The sequence below is a fragment of the Echiichthys vipera genome, assembly GCF_963691815.1.
Source record: "Echiichthys vipera genome assembly, chromosome: 12".
NCBI classification, from domain to species: domain Eukaryota; kingdom Metazoa; phylum Chordata; class Actinopteri; order Perciformes; family Trachinidae; genus Echiichthys; species Echiichthys vipera.
In genome coordinates this window covers 3977605-4004760 of record NC_139837.1, presented here as the reverse complement: position 1 = coordinate 4004760, position 27156 = coordinate 3977605, and the positions used below count along the sequence as shown (strand labels likewise).

Below are 27156 nucleotides of genomic sequence, written 5' to 3'. Positions count from 1 at the left end.
CTTATTAGTCTGGAACCTCTCAGTTTATTTTCAGTTTCCATCACCAGTGCAGACCGGAATGCCAATTTGATAGACCGACAACTAATCACAGCAATAAAACAACATAGCGCTGAGAGACATATGCAAGTTGAGGCGGTTGGCCAGGTCACAAACTTTCTCAAATTACAGCTAAACATTCATTCATCTTCAACCGCTTGTCCCTGTCGGGATCGCTGGAGCTGATCCCAGCTGACATCGGGCGTGAGGCGGGGTACACCCTGGACAGGACGCAAGTTTATCGCATGGCACATAGAGACGAACAGAGACAGACAACCATCCACACCTACGGCCAATTTAGACTCATCAATTAACCTAACACAGGCATGTCTTTGGAAACCGGAGAACCCGGAGAAAACCCACTCTGAACATGCAAACTCCACACAGAAGGGCCCCAGCTGGGATTCGAACCCGTAACCCTCTCAATGTAAGACGACAGTGCTAACCACCACTCCACCCTACAGCTAAAAATTGCCCATCAGTGTAGGTTTTATTTTTTTGTTTAGTGCTTATTAGCAATTGTTAGCCTGCTGGTACCACCCAACTAAGATGCTGAAAATAAACCTGCTTAATAGCATGTTAGCATTGTCATTGCCAGCCTGTTGGCAACTAGATCAGAGCACCACTCTGCCAAAGTGACTTTTCACAGACCCTCAAATCAAACATCCATTTTCTAATGCAGGGAAATACAAATTTATAGCACACAGACAGACAGGCACGGTGCAACAGCAGCAGTGTAAAACACTGCAGTCAAGCCAGTCACCGCTTGAACTTTTAAGAAAGATTGGCATTACAGCAATAATTTATCATATTTTATATGCCAAAGAAAACCCAAATTGATGTGCATACAGTGAAGAACAGTGTACATAACAGGTTTGGCTTTCTTTCAATGGCTTTCTGTTCAGAAATGTCCCTGTCTATGATCAGATCGATCAAAATCACCTAAAAAATCATGTTTAAATGCTTTAAAATATTATTCTTCAGAGGTTTGCTGAATGGTTTAATGTTATCCCGTTCAGCACGACCCTGAATATCACCATGTAAAATCTTAAGTCATTTTACTATCTCCCTCCAAACTAAATTGAAGAGTTGGCAGCCCTTCTACTCTAAGTGTTGTTGCTTTGACGCCACTGTACCTGCAAGCTGCATATATTTTCCAGAGTTAAGTCACTTGGCCCCTGTTGAATTAAATTGATTTACTTTCCAGTACTTGGGTGAATGTTTATGAAGAGACCTGGCTTTATGTCACTGAACCCATCATGTGGAAGTGAGCTCCTCATTAAACTAATAAGCCTCACCAGTTTATTTTCTTGCCAGAATCACCTCTCCACTCTCAAGACTGACAAGACATGAACTTAGCCGGCATCGCCAGACTAATTCACAAATGCTTATTAGTCTGGAACCTCTCAGTTTATTTTCAGTTTCCATCACCAGTGCAGACCGGAATGCCAATTTGATAGACCGACAACTAATCACAGCAATAAAACAACATAGCGCTGAGAGACATATGCAAGTTGAGGCGGTTGGCCAGGTCACAAACTTTCTCAAATTACAGCTAAACATTCATTCATCTTCAACCGCTTGTCCCTGTCGGGATCGCTGGAGCTGATCCCAGCTGACATCGGGCGTGAGGCGGGGTACACCCTGGACAGGACGCAAGTTTATCGCATGGCACATAGAGACGAACAGAGACAGACAACCATCCACACCTACGGCCAATTTAGACTCATCAATTAACCTAACACAGGCATGTCTTTGGAAACCGGAGAACCCGGAGAAAACCCACTCTGAACATGCAAACTCCACACAGAAGGGCCCCAGCTGGGATTCGAACCCGTAACCCTCTCAATGTAAGACGACAGTGCTAACCACCACTCCACCCTACAGCTAAACAGTCGACTAAAATGTCTTTCTGAAAACATTTTAGGGCAGAAATAGGCAATACAGTAACATAATGTTGATTCATATTTGATCAGTGCTGCTTAGTTTGACAGTCTGATCTGAGTTTCATGAACCTGGTGAGATGTGCTGAACAGAGAACAACGTTGTGAGGGAACAGATTGTGCCTGGTTTATGTTAGCTAACATCAGCCCTCGCAAACACTGGGTAATGTTACACAGGCACTTGTCGGTCATGTTATGTCAGCCTTGACAACATTGAATGTCAAGTTAAAAGTCACCAAAACAGTGAGTTGAGTCACCTGAAGCCCAAGTCACCAAGTCCCAGCTCCACATCTCTACTATAAACCCATTTAAACCACAAAGATACATATCTGTGGAATGCAGAATAGACATTAAAGGTGTTATTTTCATGTTTTTTCTCCACCAGTGTGCTCTTGTGTGTGCAGCTGTCTCTCCAGCGGGGACCATGACAGATAGTGATAGTGACTGGGCAGAGCTCTGACCAATCGAGCGTGGCTGTGTGCAGTTAATTGAATTCATGAACGAATACTTCTTGTCCTGCCGACTGTCTCAGCCTCATCCATCTTCAGCAACTCGGCCACTGTAAATGTTCATGGATATCTCCAGATAATGCCTCCGGTGTGGTGGCAAGATCGTGGCGGCGCCCTTGCTTGCATCCCTTGAGATTTTCCCATGACAGAGAACAGTTCACCATTACAGCATGTGAGCTGGCAGAATACACATACTGAATGTGTAGGAAAGGACAAATGACTTACCGCTGATTTATATGCTAGACTCTATGAGATCTGTAAAGGTCTTTTTTCACTTATTGTCATTCTCCGCACACAAAACACAAGCAGCTTCACAGCCAGACAATTCTTCAGACACTTTTGTTGTTGTTTCAAAGCCCACAGAGGGATTTCAGAATGTGACTGACATGCTCGCTCATCTGCAGGATAACAAAAGCCATATTAATTTCAGTGCGAGTCGACCCTCTCCATGAATCGAGACTATTTTTTGTTTTTTGTTTTTGCAGCTCAATTTCAACAAGGACAGGAGTGTCTGTATTCAAATCTAAATGCAATGTCCACCAAACCATAGCAAGAGTTTTATTCAAATGGCCACACACACTGCTTTGCGTGATCGCATCGTATCACTCAGAGTGAGACATATCTATCAGTGGAATCTCAAAAGCCTGATATGAATGACGCTGTTATGCAAAAATGCTAAAATGTTATGTGGTGAATTGATTTCAGCGAGTGTAGTGTGTGTGTGTGTGTGGTGGGGGGGGGGGGGGGTGGGGGGGGACAAGTTCACCACACAGTGCACCACTTCTCTGTTCCTGTGCATACACTAAAACCATGATACCTTGGTTTGAGCCACAAGGAATGTGTTTTCTTCAATGACCAGACCATGCACCCTACACAGAGTTTGATACCAAACCTCAGCCTGATGGGTTGGGTCAGACTTTGACAAATATTTATAAATGATGTTCAAGTTGCGATTCGACCCACTTGACACGGTACTTCTTTTTAGTAAATAGAAATGATGGAACTTATGTCTTTGTTGGGCTTCTTCTTGTTAAGTGCTGGTCTTTGATAAAGGGGCAATGCATGAATGCAACACATTCATGTAACATCAACTCAGCGGTCGATGTGACCCTTCGGGGTCAGGTTTGGAAATATGTGGCCCGTGTTGTGCTCTAACCTTACATCAATGGTTGCCAAATTATTTTGCTTCAATGACTTTATAAATGTTGTATGCATCATACCTCTGCCCCTCTTTCTTTGATTTTCCAACCACCACAAACCCTCCGTAATAATTTTGCTTGTTGATTTAATCAGATTTGTGCATCTTGTCTATTATCAGACAAGTCATTTTATTACGATTTTGCTCGGTGGTTTTGTTGTAGAGGTAAAGCGCTCCCTGATTTTCATCCTGTAAGCAGATGGTATGGATGGAAGTTGGACGACTTGGCTGCTGACCTGATGAAAAGGGTTTTCTGAAGTGGAAGAGGAAAAACTCCACTTTAGTGAAAACATATCTTTTTAACATGCTCAACTGAGCACGGAAACGTAAGAAGAATGGATTCGAAGAAAAAAAAGATTTTTCTTTAAACAAATGTCTGCTAAGGCACTGTCTATAACCAAATGAGGTAACACAATGGTGAGTGAATCTGCGGTCCACTGATGAAAGTCCTTGCATTTGCAGTATTACAAACTGGGTGTCTGTGGTGACATACCTGGGTAAAATCACAAGCAGCACACAATTATTGATGGGTTTTCCGTCACTCAGGAGTGGTTGGTCCATCGGAGAGGGTAGGTGGAGCTAATACAACAGACTAGCTCTTCAACTCATGTGTGTGTGAAGTGGCACACTTTTTTTCCGGTCTCTGCTAGCATATCAAGTAAGCAGCCACTATGGTCAGGGTTTCCACCAATTTATTGCAAGTCCAGCAGCCTGCCAGGCCTAAATTGATTCACTGCTAGGTATAAGCTTTTTTGATTTTTATGTAACTTTATCTAAAAAAAATTTAAATTAAATTAAAACTAAAGTGTGTTTAACAAGTAGGGAACTCCTATAAGAAGTAACTCAGCATATTTGTGCTTAACGTGAGAGAAAAAAAAACTTTGCTGAGACACGTTTTGTTGTCATTTCTCGTGCTGCTGTCCTCCCGTCAGGCACACACACAGCAACAGTGAACAGCGAGTATGAAGTTAGCAGTAACGTTATAGCTGTGAACGTATCAATGCAATCTAGTTTAGTTTTAGTTTATTTGTCGGTGAAATAAATACATCTCCTCAAGAACCAAGCCAAGTCCCTGTGTCTGGCTTTCTACCTGCAGGAGGTTTGCGGAAAATTTGACTCGGATCACCCACGGTAGACGGACATTTCTATGGCCGACAAATCACAGAGAAGTGTGATAACTACAGAAGATGCAACTTCAAAGACAAATTAAAGTGAGATCCAAAAACACAACCGTAATTAAGTCTTATTGCCCATACGTATAGCAGCAGAGAACACAACCGGGATCTTCGAGATTGTACTTTAGTTTAGAAATGTCTCTCCCCTTGTGCATAAGAAATTATTATTGGGCCTGCATTTGGTATTTAGGTGAAAATTATGAAACTGCTCCACATTTGATTTACATTTAATATAAGTACATTTTATATTAACCGTAGCATTGTGATTGTTGTATCTGTTAATGGGATTGTATTCAGACTAAAGGAATTTCCGTTATGGAATAAATCGAGTACACCAAACAAAGCCGTGCACATCCTCTAATGGGGGCGGACGTTACAAATGAGTGATGTGTGAAACAGGTGAAAGCACCAGCTTTTAATGATAGCATTTACATGCTTTAATTACCTCTTATCTGGTTACTTGTTCATTGTTAAGCAATTAGCCACTGAAAGTTGTCTACAATCAATTCTGGAAACCTAAACATTGCGGTGACAGATAGTCCCGGCTCTCTTCGCTCACTTGCCGACATTGAGACAAAAGCGACAAGGCTGAGGCGTACAGCAAACAGCGGGATGTCTGTCTCATTGTCTCAACAGAAGATCAATGTAGGTGTCGACCTGCAGCTCTGACTCTAAAACCCAGCGGACCCTGAAAAAGACACTGATGCAGCTGACATCATTTAGGAATGAAACACATTTGTTGCGAAACCTTGCAAAGCCGAAAGGCAGCAATGCGAAAGGAATGCCGTCGCTATTTCCTGCAGATTTGTATCATAAGTATGATGTGCAGTTATAAAAAAAAAAAACGTCACGACAGAGTCTGAACTGACACTGGGGTACGTCTGAAGAGACTACATGTGTCAATCCATGAAAGCGCCTTGTCCTACAGCGTTTATTTCCTGACTGAAATATGGCGTCTTTGTTGATCTCTGAATAGGTCTCGCTTTGTTGCTGCATGAAAGATTTCTTTTAGCGTGTTGCCTGCTGGATTTGTTTTCTTTTCTTACGTCTTTGAACATTTGTCATATATGCCTGAAACAATATTCCTTTGTGACTTGTCAGCCGTATATCAATTACAGTACAATAGCTTGATATGTGGTCTAAATGCACTCAGTGGCACCTTCTGCACTGCTGTTTACATAACATTAGTGAGTGTTTAAGTATGAGATGAGGCTGTCTTCAAGGGCAAATTAACCCAGGCTTTCTTTGACCGTGTCAGTTTTGTAATGGGTCATGCAGACACTAATTGTTAGCCAATTAGCTGTATCCAACAAGTACCCAGAGCCACATGTTTGCCAATCTATTTTGTCATTTGTCAGCGGTTGCGGTACCCTCTCAAGTCACCTCTCCAGCTCCTGGCCGCTCATACATCATTCCCCTCACAAAGCCAAACCAACCCCCTGAGCACAGGATAACAAAACTCACTTACTCCCACAGGCAATTCATCCCCCACGGACCCGCTTCTTTTCACAATCTGACAAGTGTGATTTAAGGAACTGTGGTAGGTCATGAGTGCGGCGGTCATGTCTGGCTTCACTCACCTGCTCCAGGAGCTTAAAGTTCAGCCACATTGTGAATTTGCTACTTTTTTTTTTTTTACTCCATTTTCATCAAACTCAGATAAATCGATGAATTTACATACCTCGCCCAACGGTTACGCCGTACTCTAGCTAACTTTTTTCCCCGTCTTGATAAATCGTTCCGCTTGGAGTGTCATCATTATACCGAGAGGAAGCCACTGAGCACAGTGAATGCATAATGCATGCGCAGAGCGTGACTCAATGCACATAGCAAGACATATCTATACCCACACAGTCGGTCATAAACAAACACCTTATTTGAATAAAAATGGCACACGTGCCTTCTTCTGCTGTTCTGTGAATGTCACATGTCTGTGCCACTGTGATGTAACATGTGTTTGCACCTTCAGTTGGTAAAGGGACGATTCATCGTGTGCAGCGCGGCAATGAAAAAGAGTATCCATTATCACAGCCTTTCACTTAGACTAATATGTTTTCAAAAAATTTGAACTGATCACTCACTGTCCTGTTAATGTGTCTCTCTGTAGCCGTTAAGGCCCTGCCACAATCGTGGACTGTGGGAGGCCCCTGACTAATGTGTTTTTGTCCAATAAAAATGCCACCCACTCCTTCTAATCCATGGAGTTGACTGTGCCAGTTTCCCACCGGGTCTGAAGGTTTCTCAACCACAGTGATAGAAAGGAAAGTGTGCAGTGAATCAGGCATAACTGTGAAATGTCTACCCTGTACTGCATTATAACTAGACAGTAATTTCTATGCAACTAGCTACCACACAACAGCTACGGTACTTTTATTTTTAAATGACTTGCAAATTGTACCTAACACCTTATATTATGTGTCTTACACCCACATGTAATTTAAAGTGTTAGGCCTGTGAAATGCATGTTATACTGGCTGGTCTTAAACTGTTTCTTCTTCAAACTTGCTGAAGCACACTGTGAAACAATCCACCTGTATAATTAACTGCTTTTATCTTTCCAAAATGGGAGCTGAATTGACAGCAGCCATAATTACGTTTATCTCCATATAGTCATATTTGTTTGTCTTATCTCGGTTATTTTTGTCTGGAGAGTCTGGCAAACCAGGTGCACAACAAAAATGCAACTTCAAGATACAGTGGTGATGTTGCTGATTAATGGGGTTTGACATTTTCATTTGATTATTTGCTTCTAAAAATAATAACATAATAAGTGTGTTTATTGGTTTATGATTTACTTTATCTTGTCACGCCACATCTCCATTACCATTAAAGGAGTCTGGTCTGGAGTCCACTCATTTGAAGTCTTGCTCTTGTCTCAATCTTGCGCCTTGTTTCACCTGGAATGTCTTGGACGCGGCTAAACTGGTAAAGTTGTTCCTGGCTGCTGATTCAAGATCAGTTGTAAAGTCGACTCATTCTTGACTTGGTCTTGACCGAGACTGGACTGGATCTGGTCTTGGACATGACTCAGTTAAGGTGGTCTTAAGGCGTATCATTGCATCACACAGAACATAATGCAAGCTGAGAAACAAAAAGGGCATTCATTACGCACTCAGTGTTGACATGAGTGTCGCATTATCTCCCGTCAGCTCGTTCGCTCCACGCCGCCATGTCCTCTCAGGGCCTCCAACGTTATCACACTTCTGACTCCAAGTTCGTCTGAGTGGAGAACAAATCTACATAATACAGATCAAGGACAAACTACGGCAAGCAGAGCCAGCCATTCGCGATAAGGATCACTTCTCTTTTTTTCTGATATGAGAGAGGGACAAAGACAAGATCCCCATCAACAGAGAGTTTTTTCCACTTTGCTGTTTTGTTCTCTTTACCGTGATCAGCTACTGGTCACAAACTGGAGATATCACCGCTCTGATTTGCATAGATATGCAAATGTCCCGGGTTACAGTTGAGCTGTTGAGGCCCCTGATATCAATTGATGTTTGTGTGTGTTTGCTCCCTCCCCTTGTGCTACCTGATACAGTATCTAGGTCATTGTTTTCGCTGCTTGTGTTCCATGTCTGATGGATTTGTACTGTACTCCCAGCCAGATGCTTATGCAGCCTGGGCCAAGTAATTTATGATGGTACAGGCGGCCTGTGGATGTCATACAGGGTTTAAAGTCAGGGGTTATATTAGCCTTTGTCACTGACTGATGTACTTTTATGTAGCAGTTGTATATTTTCTACTGTTTGTAAGCAACGTTTTCCCTGAGCTACTGGTTTGTGTTGCGTGTCTTACGTATACATCTTGCAGAATTGTTCAATAAATTAACTTGGAACATAATCTAGAGATTTTTTTACCTCTTTTTTCCGGTTGCTTAATGTCCTAACAAGCACATTTACTAAACTCTGAGTGCACTGTGGAAACATTTTGGTCAGCCAGAGGTAGTGTAACAATGACTAATATGAGTTCTCTTTCTCTTGCTTTTCCTCCCTCTCTGTCCAGCGTCCTTACCCGGCCCTAACGTCACACTGGAGGGTCAGTACCACTGTCACCAAGGACCCGGGATCCCATTGGACAAGCTGTGCGACTTCAGTCCAGACTGTCCTCTCGGCGATGACGAAGGCGACCTATGCCGTAAGTACAGCGTGATACAGGAAGACGGCAGTTGATGAGAAGAAGGAAAAGCTCACGTGCCCTTCATGCATTAATTCCCAGATCAAAACGGCGTGCAGTCGGTCGGCCGTAGTGAGTCGTCTTTAATGAAGCTGTTACATCCTGCCCAGCAGAGCAACAACTGAGCGTCTGTGCGAGCATTCCCGATAGAGAAGCGAGGGGGGAAAGGCAGAAAAAGAAGGCAGCGTAGCTATGCTTGGCTAGCATTTCTCACCCTTGACATATTCCACGGTTGTTATTTCTATCTCTTTGCACATTTGTTTTCTGCTTTGCTCGAGGCCTGGGAGGAACACTAGCCAAGTGTGCTGACATCTTATTCACAAGTGAAGTCCCCCTGGCCCTGTGTGTGTGTGTGTGTGTGTGTGTGTGTGTGTGTGTGTGTGTGTGTGTGTGTGTGTGTGTGTGTGTGTGTGTGTGTGTGTGTGTGTGTGTGTGTGTGTGTGTGTGTGTGTGTGTGTGTGTGTGTGTGTGTGTGTGTGTGTGTGTGTGTGTGTGTGTGTGTGTGTGCATGCGTGTGTGGTGTGGATGTTATGTGTTTCCCACCTGCGTGCATGCATTTTAACATTGTCTTCATGATTAATGTAGCCTATGGACATTATTGAACAGACAACAAACAACAGGGCAACGAAACGTGACCTTCAACCAATCACAGCACAGAAACAACGTAGCACAAAGCAACACATGCAAGTTGAGGTGGTGCTTGTTCTGTTTTGAAGCAGAAAAAATGAAAGCCAGATCACAAACTTCTCGAAATTATAAATTTATGAAGAAACTATTTAATAAATAGTCAATTCAGTGACAGAACCTTGATTCGTATTTGATACCTTGTTTCAGCCGTTTGATCTGAGTTTGGTGAACTGCAGATCGAACAGTGACAGTATCAGTCATCGTCTTAAAGCGTAGTTCTGATGTTAAATCATCCCCGGGGTCTCGGTTGGTAAATTTGGTCATCAAATAAGCCATTGAGACAATTTTTTTCCCGTGAATGAACAATTAACAGAAAAATCCGGTAGAGTCGCTGACAGCCGGACGTGGCTAACACTGATAAGCTTGGGGCAGCACGGTGAAAGCATTAAAAAGGCTTTTTTAACCACTAATACTGCTCAAAATAACACCAAACCTCTGCAGTAGCAGGAGAAGAGTCCTTAGACATTAATATCAATGCTTCTGTTTGGTAATCGACCTGAATGTGAAAGGACTCTCACAGTATCATGCTACGCTAGCATGATATGCTAGGTATGGTGTTATTTTGATCAGTATTAGTGGTTTGAAAAAGCCGTTTTAATGCCTTCACCGTGCTGCCACAAGCTAATTAGTGTTGGCTAACAGCCGAACACTGCCGGTGTTGTAGTGACGCTCCAGGATATCTCCATTAATCGTTCATAAACTCGATGGCTTATTTAATGACCGAATTTGCCGGAAAAAGATCCTGGGATGATTTTACACTGGAATTACGCGTTAAACACGTCCCTCATGAGAAAAACTTTTCTGATGGGTCCATTAGTTCTCAAGCTGCTGGAAATCTGTCGGGAACGGGAGAAGGGCCAGACATACAGTACTTATCAAAGTAAATGAAACATGAGCTTGGCAGATTCGTCTAGCTCCCAGGATACGGTTCATAGGTACACAGGTCAAAAACCTCTTAACCTACCGTACAGTAGCCGTACTGTACTGTTGTTTTTAGATTTTGTAGTTTGATTCCAGAGTTTTTCACTCACATTAAATTGGCCATTATGAATTAGCTCCTGTCCAAAGCGCAGGTCACCCTCCCATGTGATGCTTATTAAAATGACGGCTGCTCCCTTGTGCTCATAGGTTTGCTCTGAGCTGAGCGATAAGAGGTAACGAGAGGGGGGAAATCCAGCCAGGCGCACTTATCTTCCTACTGAAGGAGGACTTATCAGTGCTAATTGGCCTGAGAGGCTAACCCAAGGGTATAATCTCCATTTGAATGTATTAACGGGGTGCGTGTGTAACATTTTGATTGAAGAATACTGAATCGGACATTTGAGCATAAATAATCTCTAAAACACAAAGCCAGCTTGCGGATGACTTCATTCTGCACCCATCTTCAGCAAAGGATTATGGATATGAAGTCCATAAAATAAGATTGGTAATTGTGTTTTTATATCAGTAACAAACAGAGGGACTAAAGACTTCTATAATACTTGACACAGACTCATGGGCATGCAAAGAAAGTCTTATTGGTGTGAGTCAGCTGGGAAAATGTTTCTCTCTGAACCACGTACCTCTTCCACTGTGTGTCCTCATCATGCTGTGTGTGCAGATGCATGAAGGCGAACTGTCATTCGCTTTGAATCCTTCTATGCTTCTCAATCTATTCTTTAATTAGATAAAAAAAACTTTCAAGAACTGTCTTTTTTCTCACGCTGTCACCCGCAGCCTTCTACTGTACCTTTAAGCTCTGTGTTTGTTTTCATCTCCATCGCCTGTCACAATTACCCCCTGCTACCCAAATCACACCCCTCTCTGATACCCTATTCTCTATGATCTATCCACGTTATCTCCATCTGATTTGATCTATTTAAATCCTTCATAACATGTGCCAAGGCTCATTAACAGGATGGGGAAAAACAGAGAGAGGCAGGAGGAATACACGTAGTTTGTGTCAATCACTAAGATTTCTGACGTATAAGGAAAACCAGGTCCCTTTGGATCTCCCTCACCGTCCTACCCCAGCATCATTACGCATAAACACATCCTCCACTCTTCGAGACTCACGGCGTCCTTTGGTTGATCTTCATCGATCTCAATCTGCAGACACCCCGGCGTTTTCCGAGACCACAGTTTCCCTGCAACAACAAAGTAATGCTGCTGACGTCCAAAGTGGATGTGCACTGGAAAGTGCATGCAGAAAAGTAGTAATCTGCATTATTCCTTTGTTTTTGGAGCACCATAGGTAAAAACAGAGCGATGCTCCTCCCAAAGATTACTGCACAGTCAGGCCAATGTCTTTCTTTGTCTGTTTATCCACTGCTCATGTTAACCGTGCATGTCCCAAACATACGTACACCATCAATACCTGTGAAGTATGTTTCTCAAGACAAACCTACAACGGTAACTGTAATAAGTGTTATACAATGTAATAATACACTGAAAAAAGTGAGGTGAAACCTAGGAAAGTTTTTTCAATTAGAAATTGTAAGTAAATTCTACTCAAGAAATTAAGTAAATGTTACTCAAGTAGATTTTAGTACATTTATTTGAAGTTTTGACAAATTTATTCATTCATTCATCGTCAACCTCTTGTCCCTGTCGGGGTCGGGGGGGTGGGGGGGGGGGGTGGAGCCGATCCCAGCTTACATCGGGCGTGAGGCTGGGTACACCCTGGACAGGACGCCAGTCTATCACAGGACACATAGAGACGAACAGAGGCAGACAACCATTCACACCTACGGGTGATTTAGAGTCATCAATGAACCGAACACCTGCACGTCTTTGGACTGTGGGAGGAAACCGGAGAACCCGGAGAAAACCCACGAAGACACGGGGAGAACATGCAAACTCCACGCAGAAGGGCCCCAGCCGGGATGCCGACCTGGAATGTTCTCGCTGTGAGGTGCCAGTGCTAACCACTACAACACCATGTCGCCCTATACACAGTATAGAGTAATCACAGTCTATTGTATGGAGCCTGCCAGGACATGCTATCATAGTCTGTGTCCTCTAGTCAAGTTGTCATGACACACACCAGTAGTGTTGACAGGCATCGAAGTGTCATTATTAACTAAATGACACTCTTCTCGACATACATAAAGATTTAGTAATGTTCATGTCAGTTTTCATAAAAAGTAATGACACAGTCACGTCAGCCTTAGTCACACCTCATTAAATAAAGTGTTTCAGACTGACTCCTTTTGATAAATGGCAAAACAAGGATGGCAAACACTTCTGAATGCTAGCTGCGTTAGCACAATGCACTAAGTTTGTTTTTCTTTTCTGAAAGGCACTAAGTGACACTTTCTAATGTCTCTGAAGGGACATCACCACAGACTTTTTATTTATATCACGAGCAGCTATCATATGATGTGACTGTGGTTCTGTGCTTTGCATTGAGAACATCTAAGTGACACTAACTGGTTTATGTAACGAGGAGAATGACTCATAATATCACAAGACACACGGAAGAACATGACATTTACGTATTAGCCAGAAAGTCCAGAGAAGCTTGAGAAAAACATCACAGAAAAAACATTAATTTTGGGTGTTTTTCTCTCTATTACTTCAAACAAATGAAATGGTTACATGATGATGGGTCTTTGAAATCTGTTCTAAGCCTTTTGTATTATAAACAAAATATTGTAAAACACTTTCTTGCACTTTCTTGCTTTTCTTCCTAGGTAATGCCTGCTTTATGATCTCTGCTCAGGCCACTTTCAGATCCATTATCTGAATGATGCCATTTCCAAAAAGCACGCTGTTATCTTTCACACTTAGGGATGCGTTTATGTAACGGACGCAAGCTCAGGATAAAAGAAACAGAAGCAAGGTAACATCTTCCAAAGACTGACGTGAAACTCAAACCCACCTGGGTGTCATCACTATCAACTAAAGTGTAAAGTCTGATATGAACTTGTCTTGTTTACAAGTGTAACATTGTAAAAACGTGATCAATTATTTACACAACTTACACAAATATTCATCCATATCAACTAATCAGGCATAAAGTAGTCCCATACACTGGGGGAAAAAGTAAGATGGTGAGACGAACTGGGGGTGAGCAGACATTACACGCCTGAGACCCTTAAAATGATGACTCCCTAATATAGAAACAGTTAAGTAAGTATTGTGGAAATGGATTTCTTTAATAAAGATCAACCAACAGGATCAGCTTTTTCTCCGTGGTTTATTTTGCCAAAGCATTTTCCTCTGCAGACAAAAATACGTTCACCCCTGCGTCTTTACAAAGCCCAGAGTATAGCAGGAATGACACCCATCCAACTTGTGCCGAAGTAGAGACAGGACGCGCTAAGCCTTGGTTGGGTGACGTCTTTAGACCAAACAATAACATGCCTCGGACATTACAATTCTCATCACCAGGTCTCTAACACAGAGTGCAGATGCACACATATGCCATTATACCATCATGAGTTAGTTATTTGCGTTATCCATTAAGAAGGTGAGACAGAGGAGACACTGAACTGTGTCTGACCTGACAAAACTATGATTATGAATTACAAATATCCAAAATTCCCAAAACATAAGCAAGGAAACACACTGTTGGTGTTAAGGACAAATAAACAAGAAAGGTAAGCACAGTAAAGGATTCCCTGTGCAGTACTTTTTGAATGATATAACGAGCCTCTACGAAGCTGTGATTTATGTTGGCATGGTTTGAACTTCAGCGAGTAGCACACTCAAATCCACATTATTTAATTTGATTCATATGGCATCGTGTCCTTCACCTTGGAAGGACACGGAGATGTTAGCTTAACACTAGAATCGCCTAAGCTCACATCATTTGTGGTTCAGCAAATTTTAATTATTCTGTGACTGTGTATGATATGTTTCTCCCCCTCCCCATCCTCATTGCCTATTATGCACATATGTTGTCTTAATGATGGAATAGAATTAGTCGGCAGGAGACGCTTAACGTTGCTGCCTCGCCTAAGCAGCCAAATTGATACATTTGCATGAAACAGCGCACTGAGACAATGAATGGGACGTAGACACTAATTTGCATGCCAGTATTCATCCACATGCACTTACAATCATTTATAATCACCCTAAGATATGAGCTGTCATATGAGTAAAATGCCATCAAATATGTTTTTAACTCTGTTAACTGATGTAAACAGAGGCTGAACTTTACCATGACTTTCAGAGGAGCTCACTCCATTTCTTGCACGTGCCTCAGAGACGGGACTGACTCTTGTTGCAAAGAAACGTTTGTAGCTGCAACCACATCAATCCCTCACACAGGGATCAAGAACAAACATCAGCATATGATACAATCCCGTCAGCTAACGCAGGGCACAAGAAAAGGAAGGGAGGTTTTTGATATTAAACTGCCACACTTCAATTAATAATGCGTTGAAAGGAGCCAGTTGAGGTGGTTCGGGATCATCTAGTAAGGATGAACCCTGGGCGCCTCCCTAGGGAGGTGTTCCAGGCGCGTCCAGCTGGGAGGAGGCCTCGGGGAAGACCCAGGACCAGGTGGAGAGATTAGATCTCCACACTGGCCTGGGAACGCCTCGGGTTCCCCCAGTTAGAGCTGGTTAATGTGGCCCGGGAAAGGGAAGTTTGGGGTCTCCTGCTAAAGCTGCTGCCCCCGCGACCCGACCCCGAATAAGAGGCTGAAGATGATAAAGAGATTAGATGAAATGCCACACTTCAATGGTCATGGCAAGAATAGTATGCCTGCCTGCGTCTTATTAAGGTCATTGCATTTTAATGCTTGATACATGATGATGCTACAGAAAAATAGAAATGCATGGCGGATAGCATTTAGTCAATATTCCAGAGACACCCCATAATTTCACAAATCATGTTTTCAGGGGAGCTCACGTCTCATTAAGATGTGCACTGTAGTTTGCTCCCTGAATGTAAAGCGACTTATTCGAACAGAATACTAATATTTCTAATGGCGCCAAGTTACGCGTCGACCGTTGAACACAACAACAGAAGGATTTAACTGATGGGGGGTCCTACACATATATAAGAAGCTCTGGTATCTGAATGTGAAGATGGACTGGAAAATATAAACAATTCGGCAGTAGCTCAGTCCATAGGTGACTTGGCTGGGAACCGGAGGGTCACCGGTTTGAGTCCCTGTGTGGAGCGTGAAATGGTGGCTGGAGAGGTGCCAGTTCATCTCCTGGGTACTGCCGAGGTGCTGTTGAGCAAGGCACCGAACCCCCAACTGCTCAGGGCGCTGGTCCACTGGCAGCCCCCTCGCTCTGACATCTCTCCATAATTGCATGTATATAGGTCCTGTCTGTGCATGTGTGTGTGTTTCGGGCCTGTGTGTGTGTGTGTGTGTGTGTGTGTGTGTGTGTGTGTGTGTGTGTGTAACATGAATAATAATAACATAAGAAAAAATCTAATTTCCCCGTTGCAGGATTAATAAAGGAATTCTTCTTCTTCTAAAAAATGTGCCTTTGGTAGAATAGTGGGTGTTTCAATATTAGCACTGCCTATGTCGTATTCGATGTCACTCAGTGACTTAACCAAACATAAAAGCAGTGCACTTTTTTCATTAAGACGCAGTGTGGATAAGAGCACACAGACATGCCTTATCTCTTTTTGTTGTTACACAAGCGTGAGTTCTATCCACCTCACTATCCAATTACCATCCCCACTGTACTGCGGCTGCACTGACTTTGTAAGTTAAAGTCAGTGCTGGAAACGCTTCCGACCGAGGCTCTTCCGCGAAGTGATTTCAAGTTGATTGCCAGCCCCCAAAACACATCATGTCACCACCTCAGCTCGCTCATTTCCCCTCAGACACTTGTCCGTCTTCCTCTCCTCAGCCCTATCTCCCCCTCTGGACACGTTTCCATTTCCTGATTCTGATTCTGAAGTCACTCTGAGAGTCCCCGGCCCCCCCGCCGCACCACAACACTAATTCTCACCAACACACTGAGTCCTGTGAGCCATTAGTCTACACCCCCCTACACGTGCCTCCCCTCTTCATCCTCACTGCAGCTCATCTCCTTGATCCCCGGTCCATACCCACACCTCTTTTTTCTCCTTGGGCTGTCAGTGTTCACTCCTTCCTCTCTTCTTTCACCCACCTGCTGGGCCTGTCCACTCATTATAAGCCCCCCCACCGCCATCATCTTCTCCTGTCCTCCCCTGATATATGTCTCTCTCCTGTCTCTCTCCAGGCCACTTTCTCGATGGCAGCTACTGCTCTTTTGAAGAGGGCGAGTGCGGCTGGCAGTCAATAACGGGCCGCGGTCTCTCCTGGAGAAGACTGCAGTCGCCGGCCAAGGCTACCAGACAGAGCTGCCCGTCATCAGGTGCCTCATAGACCACAAGTCTCTTATGATATGAACCGTTGTGATCAAATGGCGACATTTGCATGCTCTCTTAAGTGAGTTTACAGTGGTGTTAATGCCTCATTAAAATGGACTTCAAAGGGGCATATTTTAAACGATGATCTTGAATATTTGAGTCTAAGAGTTTGTGAGGGGGGGGGGGTAACCAGAACCTCTGATGTGTCAGCGACTGACTTGTTTTGTTGTTTAGAGCTCAGTGCGCTGCAGCAAACAGAATCTCAGTGGGTGTAACTGCTCCAGCATGTAGACTCTGAGTCCTACATCTGCAGTTCATCATCAGTGCACTGATTCCAATGTGTCTCTGCATGAGAAGCTAAAGCCTTGCCTTGCCGAGGCTTGTTTTTGTTCTATTTACAGACGTCTCAGAGGTAGTGTGTGGGGAAACTTTAAATGGAATAGTTTTATACATAATTGGTGATTTTTACATAGCATTTTTTTTCCTCTGACAAACCGTTTCAAGATTAACTAAGTTCACTGTGGCTATTTCAAAACCTCCACATGTACTGTTAAACTGTGTATTCATTTTTATATCCTGAATATATTAATGTGTAATATGTTTCATTTCTTGTGGATGTTGTTTGAAATGGTGCCTTTGTGTGTTAAAGGTGCTACATTCAGTGTGGAAGGAGGCCAGTCCAAAGGCCAGCGTGGATCAGCAGTACTGAGGAGCCCTCTCTTCCCTCCTCCGCTCAGAAACTCCCCATGCACGGTGAGCAAAGTGTAGAGCCAGAGGTTCAGTTATAAGGAATGCTCAGCCAGCCCCTATTTAAAGATACGATACGCAATATTTTCATCTAGTTTATTGTCTGTTAAGTTCCTTGCCATCAAAGAGTGAGTTAAGACAATGGTGATTGATCATATGACCCACTAATGAAGCCACTTCTTTCATTAGATGGTTAGTAGGTTTCATCCGAAACCGGGAACTTCCAACTTCTGAGTCAGGCGTGTGTGTGTGTGTGTGTGTGTGTGTGTGTGTGTGTGTGTCTGTGTGTGTGTGTGTGTGTCTGTGTGTCTGTCTGTCTGTCTGTCTGTCTGTCTGTCTGACTGTGTGTGACTGTGAACGTGACAAGATGGAGGGCTCTTAGGGCGCACTCACACTGTCCGCCCGTACCGTGCCCCGTGCTTTAGGGTCCTTGTCCCCCCCTCCAGGCCCGTTTGTACTCACACTACCTGGGCCTGGGCGAATGCTTCCTGCTGCCTACACATCATCACGCCGTAACACGTCACACGCATCTTTCCATAGACCTCTGAGTTTTTGTGCGTCTTGTCGACTGTTTTTGAATATTTTCATCGACCAAATCTGCAGTAAACACTCCACCTCCGCATCACACCAACGTGAACCTTTTGCCGCCATTGTTGTTGTTAAAGAAGAGGCTCACCTGCAGTTACATCTTACCACCAAAGAGGCCGCTAGAAACAAGGTCTCTCAATTCTCAATTCAATTTCTCAATTCACAAATTAAAACTAAAAATTCTTTTGCACATCTCTTTCACATTTTCTGTTGTTTATGTATTTATTCATTTGGTTGTTTTTTTGTGTGTATTTTGTAAACAAATAAAAATGGAATCACATATACGATCATATCTCAGCCCCACCTCCCTTATGTCTTCTTCACACATCATGACTTCAGGCATGATTTCCCACTCAGCTACAGTTGTTGACAAAAACCCCAGAACACAGGCAAATCAGGGTTGACTCGGCTTTTGCAAATTGGTGTGAAGTGTTCAGAGACGTGAGTCGATTCATCGACCAGACGAATGCCAGAAGTAATCTTGCAGACTAAATATCTGGACCTGTCTGGGAGCTAGGGGAAACAACCTATAAATAGTGAAACCTCTGCCAAAAGCACCCTCTAATCCTTCTTTTCTTTTTCTTGTGTTTTTTATCCCTGCAAATCTGTGCAACAACAACTTGCAGCTCTTGTTTCTGTTGGACATCTTTCTTTCTTTGTAGCAAAAAAATCCTGTCTCCTGCACATAGATGGATTACTAAACGGGCCTACGGGGCACAGGCCTACAGGGCACAGGCCTAGGGCTCCGAAAAATGTTGCTGAAAGAAACGACCACAGAGAGACAAATAAATACTACAGATGCAAAACGACCATGAAGAGATGCTAAATTATTGAAAATAGACACAAAAAATGACCACATAGAGACAAAAAACTACGACAAAGACACGCAAAAGGATGTAAAATGACCAAAGAGAGAAACAAAACGACCACATAGAAATGTAAAATGCCTAAAAATAGATGCAAAACCACCACAAATTACTACAAAAGGACAAAACGTAGACTTGTTGAATGTGGGTGTCTTGTTCCCTCATAGACAGTTGGAGTAGGGGGCCTTTTACATCCTGTGCCCAGGGGTCCATTGTCTCATAATCCGTCCGTGCATACAGCATCATGTTCGGTGTCACTTCTCGCGTGTGACATACCTATTGGGGACACCTCCTGGGGAAAGATGTCGTAGTGTATGACGCCCTCTTGCATGAGCATGTGTCGTGTAGTGTAAAAAACCACAGCGACTTCAGGACTCCTGGTTACGACGCACGCAGGAGGTTGTGTAGCGTGAACGGTGCAGTGACCTACTAACTTTAAAGGTCATGCAGTGTGAGTTGAGCTTAAGCTACTGTTGATACGTCTGTAAAGCTTTGTGTTCTCACGCAGCACATGTGCAGTTATCGGTTTTTAATGTGCCTCATTCGTCAGTGTGACCATCAGCACCTTAGCTCCCACACAGTTTATGTTCCCATCCTGAACAGTCATCTTTCTAATATGTACCCACACATAATAGTCAGTATTGTTTGCTGATGACAGTGATGACATATTATTGCCTTTGGAAATAACACAACAACAACAGTGAGTTAGTTAGCCAGGAATGCTAACGTTCGCAGCTTACTTTAGAGCAGGTAAACACTGTTTAATGAGTTCCTCTGGTTCTACTTTTGGAAAGGTGATAAATAATTAAAACGGCAGCCTCCGAGCTCTTTAGATGCAAATTATCATCCATACGACAGTCTCATGCACACCACTGTGAATACGTATGTACTGTATGTGCGTGTGCCCAATTAAGTGCTGGCTAAACCCCGGCTCTGAGCATCAACCAATTATAATGTTTTGTTCAGTCTGTATTGCTCATTGTAGGTTTGTGGTGGACTTTTTTTGTTTTTGGTGTTATGGTGCGGCCTTTTTTGTTTGCTCTTTAAAAGATAAAGTACCAATGGGGTGCATGAATGGGATTTTTGAGATTATTATTATTATTATTTTGGTTTCTTTTGGTTGAAGACGACAGAGTTTGCACTGCAGAGCGTCCTGTCGAACGTAAAGATCTAGATCCTGATGAGCGGAAAATGTGTGGACATGGTCTAAGTTGACTTTAAAGGAATTTACTAAAAGTTGTTAAACATGTATTGAAAAGATTGGACTATTTGAAGTTGAAAAAATGTAAAATGACGGCAAATTTAAATGTAAATAATGTCAATAATTTAAATATTTTATGAATGAAAGTTAAAAAGAAACAGCGACCATCCTAAGCATCAAGGCACAGCAGCTGTACACACGGCCAGTCACTCAGTTTAACTTGTCACTTTACCATACAAGAGCTAATTAACTAAATAATAAACAGTATTCAGTGATATTATTATCATTTAGATTATTATTATTATAATCATTTGAAATGTTCCATAGGGTATGTGTTGACATTCAGGGTTATGTGATAAGAAAAGAAAGCAATAATATAATTAGCATAGAATGCCATTCCCTGTAATTGCATTTTCCAGCAACAGTTTTTTGTTGTTGTTGCTGTCAGTGTAGAAAACCTAATGAATTACTCACTGAATAATTGATGTGATAATTGCTCTCAGAAACAGCGGTGATGTGCCAAGACAGCAGGTTAACACTGTTTCATCTGCATTTGCAGAGAGATCCCAACAGACAGAGAGGTTGACCTCGTCAATCACAGTTTGCATCTGTTGACGTAGATGTAAAAATATTACAAGTCATGCATTATTTACATGATAAAGCTCACAGAGCAGGTCTCCTGGTGTGTGTGTGTGTGTGTGCGTGTGTGTGCGTGTGTGTGTGTACTTCAAGTGTTGATTGATGCTTTTGCTCTAACATTTCGAGCTATGTTAGTTATTTTAATACCGCTCCGCACAGCGACCTTTGGCTCTTGCATGTGTACGAGTCCCTGGGGGTGAGAGACGCAGACGCAGAAGAGAAGGGTGGAGGTTGGAAGGTGATGGAAAGGTCAAGAGGTCAGAAAACAAAAATAATAAGAGAGACCGAGGGGAGCTAAAGTTAGTCTCGACAAGAGAAACATGCAAAGCAACTGACCGCAGGGAAGACAGAGAGAAATAACAGAAAAGGAAAATAATAAAAATGGTGCAGGTCGTATTTGCTGTTTCTTATGTGTGAAATTTGAAGACGGCAGTGGAGGCAGTGCTGCGGCACACATTCTCGGCACACAGCCAAAGATTAGCCATGATTCCAGATTAACACTCTAAATCCTTCTCCCTACACTGAACCAGTGCTGTTCAATCTCGCCCGTCCGCTCTTGGACAACTATGTTGAGGATATTAGGTTTGGGTATTAGCTACAGCCCATGTCCTCTTTCATGTCGTGCCCAGTGCACTGTGCAGTGAATGTAATCTTGATGTTTAAACGGTCACCGTGTGGCGTCGCATTCGATGATAAGGACCCCACGCTGTCGGCAAGCACAACACAAGCACAACACAAGCACACAACATGAAAGCCTTGAATTCAGTTGTCTGGGCTGTGTCTCTACGTGTCTTTCCATCGGGCTGAATCCAGCATCTGTTCCACTTAAACAGTGGAGCAAAAATTGTTCTTTGCTCTGCTAAAATGCTGTAGAGAGACACGGTCCCATCCCCATGCTTGTTAGCAAGCTTATGATCCAGACTTCTTTTTACTATTTAATTCCATCTTGAGCCTGTGTGTTGTTTAATTTGAAGCAGGTTTACACCCACCATATCCCTCCTGGAAACTGCAAATGAGATGGATTTGCGCTTAAGCATGCAGGAGCAACGCAGACAGCAAAATAACCCAAATCATGTTCCTGGTTGAATTCTGTTAATCTTAGAATAATTACAACTGAACAGAGGCCTGTTGGGGATTGAGTTTAATGAAATTTGAAATGCATGCCTGCCTCGGCTGTTTATTTTCTGTTTGTTTTTTTTTCAATTAAAAAATACGGAGTGTCTATATACACTGTGAAAATAGCCTTTCCCACGCGATCTGACTGTTTACACCTGAAGAGAGCGACAAAGTGCAGTATTATGGTGGCGTTTGGTGGGTGAGTGGGTCAATCAGGAGATCATGGTCTGAATCCAGCTAGGGACATAACTTAAATTTTTTTTTGACGTATTATTTTTGCAGTTTGGTAAGGTTTAGACGACAAAGCTACATGATATGGGATTAGGCAAAACATGGGCGAAAGTAGTACAAATAGCATACATTGATATTTAAAAAAATATTCAAAGGAAGTCAAAGTTGCTGTAGTCTTTTTAGTGTCTTTATTTCTCAGTAGGTGGGCCATTATACCAAATCGGTGCCTTTTGCACAAACGGTTCAAAATTAAACTTAATGTTTATATAGTATTCAGCACCATATCTAATAACGCACGTTTTACACATGGACTGTATAAAAAATGGACGTCGGGGTCAGTTCTCTCAATTTGATCCAATCGCACTCGCCTACAGGAGTCGCCATCTTGTCAGACTTTGACTCTGCCTCATTTCCTCTGACCAAAAAAGGGCATGTATGTGACGTTGGGGGGAGGGAGATACGTCCATCTGGTTGCTGTACCTCCGAGGAGAAGTGAGGGCCAGCGGCTAGCTGTCACTCAAGAGGCCACGCCCCTAATTATTCATAAACTTTAACCTGAATTTACTGACCTAAATATACAGACTAGAATGTTTTTTTTTGTACCAGGTCTTAATTAGGTTTAATTATGTTGTGAAAACGGCCTGTTTAACATCGGGGTCAATGAGAAATTTCTCTATTATGCAAACTGCCCCTAGTGGCCACTGGGTGAACGCTGAGGTGGGGGCTTGGTTTTACGTTGGTTGCTAAATTTAAAAAAATGCTTCCTATCAGGAAGTAAAAGTAACCGCACTGATTTTTCTGCATAGGATTAGTAAATGCATGAAATGTAGTCACATGGCATTAATACTAATTGCATTAGAACATTAAACCCATTTGTTTTAAAAGCAAGAGTTCAGAAGGACTCGGGAGGCTTTTTCCAACCCACTTTAGATGAAACTAGGCCCACCACATTGATGAATTTACTGTTTATCAGACCATAAATTAGTCAGCTAGCTAGTGCACCTTGAAGTCCCTCCACCTCCCTGTCACAAGCAGACTACTTTGCTGAAAGAATAACTTACCCAATACCGCAAAGTCGTCTCATGGAGGTGGAGGGGGAGACCGTAAACCAAGAGGTGCCGCTGGCCACCAGTTGTTGTTCTTGCTTTCTACCACTGTAGCTTGGTGGAATTAGCAAGCTAGCTAGCTAAGTAGCCATCTGCAAACTGGATAAGATTTAACAACTTAATACTTCATCCACACCTATCTTACAGCATAGGAAAGCACATTGCTATCGCCAGATAAGTGACAACTTCATACTTATACACAAGATGGCTGCTTTCAGATAATTCGTCATCTCTTTTTTACAGTCTGTCGACGATATAGCAGCCACTGCTAGGCTGCCTGCCGAACTTACACACACATTTAAACTTTCATACAAACTCTTGCATCCATGGATGTATAAAAAAAAGGCCATAGCTCTTTAAAAGACTCAAGTAATGCTACTTCCTGTTGATCATGTGACCTGTGTATTTTTCGATGAACAAATACTGGATCTAGATTGACACAATAATACAAAAAAAATAATATTTCCGAAATATTCTAATCATCGTGGTGAAGTCTAGTTGTGGGGATGGGCAAAAGCCTATTTTTCAATGTTCTATGTAGTTGTTATTAAGGTTTTACTTAATGTATATTCAAATTGCAATTAGTGCAGGGCATTTGCACTTTATAATAATAACTTAAATAACTAATATAAGATAATCTTCATGCATTTGTTTACATGGAAATATCCTGAGAACGGAAAAAAGCACTGATTTTGTTGAATAGCCCAAATAGCTCATAAATGAACACTCTTGATTTATGGACACCCTTTTTCTGCATATATTAACTGCATTGCTCATTGTATTTTCCACCTTACTTCAACAGGTGCGTTTCTGGCTGTGTTCTGGAGGCTTACAGAGGGGGTCCCTCTCTCTGTGGATCGCTGAGAACAGCACAGGCCCCGAGGAGCAGCGCAGACTGTGGCATTCAGCCAGTGAACCCAGATCTGAAAGGGGCTGGAAGCTCGTCATACTTCCCCTTTATGGGCTGGCAGACTGGTAGGACAAACACTCGATTGTTTCCACACATAACAGGCATTTGTTTGATTATATCAAGCTGCATATTCGGGCCGTCTAAAGGCTTTAAACTGGCACTTTGGGGTGTTTAACAACAGGGAAACCATCTAACTCTCATAGCGAAAGACCTCTAACACCCTCACACAGATACTTAAGAGGTCCCACAAGAAAGCCTTAAGAAACACAATCAAGAAGGTCTTCTTTTCCTTCTTCTCACCTCTTATTAATGCAAATGTTCAACCATTGCATTCCATTTTCTGGGAAACCTCTCAACACTGCAGAATTAATGAATCCCACAGAGACCCTACATTAATAGCACGGACCTGCCATGTGTACAGTTGTACGAAACACACCCCTGTCTTTCTATTCCACTGATACAGAATAGAAATCAATACACAAGGCTCTACCCACACCACTTGCCTTCCAATTAGCCGTGGCCCTTATTTCCCCTCCAAAATAAAGGGGAAATTAAAACTAACAAGAGTAAAGCAGGAAAAAAGAGAAACCCCAGATAAGTCTTTTTATCTCTGTTTGCCTGACTGGGAGTTTCATTTCCATTCAAGCTTGGATAATCCTGCTCCCCTGAGAGTGATTAATTTTTGATTCCTGGTTTAGAGTCAGCTGTGCTTGTGCTCTTAATTAGAGTGTCATGTCCGTAACCACTAGGTGAACCTGCCAGTCTTTGCGCGGTGACCTTTGTCAAGCTTAAATAGAATCGGAAATGCAGCCTGAAGTGCAGACAAAAGTCGGACACGCCGGGCGCTGCATGTAGACTCTGAACGTGACTATTGACGATATCGAGGTTGAAGAATGGAGATATTATAGGTCTTCAAGTTTAAGCAACATATTACAGATATATAGAGTTGTTTGATGTTGAAATTGTCCTTTCTGAGTAACTGATGAACATGTTGAACTTATTTTAACTGTGGATTCCCGGTCAGTTACAGTCAGACAGCCCGATCAGTTCTTGTGAACATCGCTGTCTTAAAGCTAGAAAACAGAATGATTGGATACTTAAAGCTCTGCAACCACAAAACCATTTACATTGTTGTGAAAAATGCATTTAACTCCACAGTTCTTAAAGAAATAGCTCATAGACCACTTGTTCGCTCTAGTGTCTCTCTCTCTCTCTCGTGCTTCATCCACCCTCATACATTTATATTTTATAATGCATCTATCCGCACTACTCCGGCATTTCAGAGACTTTTGGAAATGCTGCTGACCGACCCCGTTTTAACTCAAGGATTGCATTTTAGTCTGTATGGGCGGATACAGAGACAGAGACCATGTAGACCTAACCAAATCCAGAAACCCAAGTAAAAAACGTTAGTTAAGGTCAACATGGGCCCACCTTTTGTGATTTCATCCTTCTTGTAGGTGCTCCTTTCCCATTTCCCATTTTACCATGGTCTCCTCCGGCGATAGATAATGCTCCTGGTACTGCTCTTACATGTTGCTGTATTTACCTTGTAACAACTCCTAATCTGTGTTTTCTGCCACCTTATGGTCTTATACCCATGTTTTACTTTCATTAACAGTCAAGGATGCTGGAAGTTAGACAGAGTTGGGGAAGCTGAGGAAATGTCAGTCTTGAAATGATGTTCACTCATGTTTTCTTGCATCAATATGAGCGTCCTAAACATTTTACACTACGACAGCAAACTAAGACCAGCATACAGCATAGTAGTGAAGCAACCACTAGGACTAAACAGTCAAGATGGAGCGTGACAGTGCATGGATACAGGCAAGAGAGATTATTATAGTTGATAATAATGCAGGGTATTGAGGATACAGGCTTTTCATGCAGGAGACGAGGTTGGACTGATGTTCATGAGCAGTGTTTTTAACGCCGTTCACTCACAGAACACATCATTTCCATTTTATTAAAAGGATCAATCCACACCGACCCCTGTGTTTTTTAACACTTCAAGGCTTTTTTTGCATTTAGGGAAGTGTAATCGGCATAAATGGATGTTCAAATCAAACTAATTTTCTGCTGAATATGATTTCAACTCCTCACCCATGTCTACATTGACTGATCAGATCACTGCCTGTGACTGTGTCTGTCACTGCAGGCAGATTCCTCTCAGCCACAGTGGGCAGGGAAATTAAATGAATTAGCCTAAGCCATACATAAACACTGTTGATTTCTTCCAATACAGCTAACATTAATATTGTTTTTGGTTCAGTATATCTCTGCCATAAATCAGCCTGATAAAGGCAGGTCAGAGCCAGACGCTGGTCACTCAGCTGCTGCTCACAGACGGTCAGAGACCAACCTGTTCGTTCTCAAATCGCCAGACACGGACACTTATCTGCTCACATCTCGCTTAAACCGAAAATAGCCAAGTATAAAAATGTTTTAATAATATGTGTGTATTTAATTTTCAAACAATAGTTAAACCATATAACTACATTAAAAAAACAGGGGGTGCTGCAGCCACTAGCATCCCCACTTCCCGCACCGATGGACCTGTTCCAGCTTGTCATCGGTCAAAGCCAAGAAATCTCTTGTCTAATTTCTGTTCTTCCTCCATAGTGTTCTTTATATGATTAACTGTAGAGTAACTCATAGGACAATCCGCTTCTTTACACAAGCACTCACATGCCCAGTGTATGCAAATGATCATGCGATGGGTTTTTTCCGACATG

The 27156-nt window shown here is 42.6% G+C and overlaps 1 protein-coding gene across 1 annotated transcript in view; it reads left to right on the top strand.

The window, feature by feature from the left end:
- Window positions 1–27156, top strand: part of alk (ALK receptor tyrosine kinase) — a gene marked incomplete at both ends in the record, with an annotated part of 434353 nt that overhangs the window by 347737 nt on the left and 59460 nt on the right. Inside the window, 4 exons of the mRNA XM_083924532.1 lie at window positions 8867–8998; window positions 16888–17022; window positions 17667–17770; window positions 24314–24486. Of these exons, the coding sequence (XP_083780658.1) occupies window positions 8867–8998; window positions 16888–17022; window positions 17667–17770; window positions 24314–24486 (544 nt within the window). The remainder of the gene's footprint in view (window positions 1–8866; window positions 8999–16887; window positions 17023–17666; window positions 17771–24313; window positions 24487–27156) is intronic.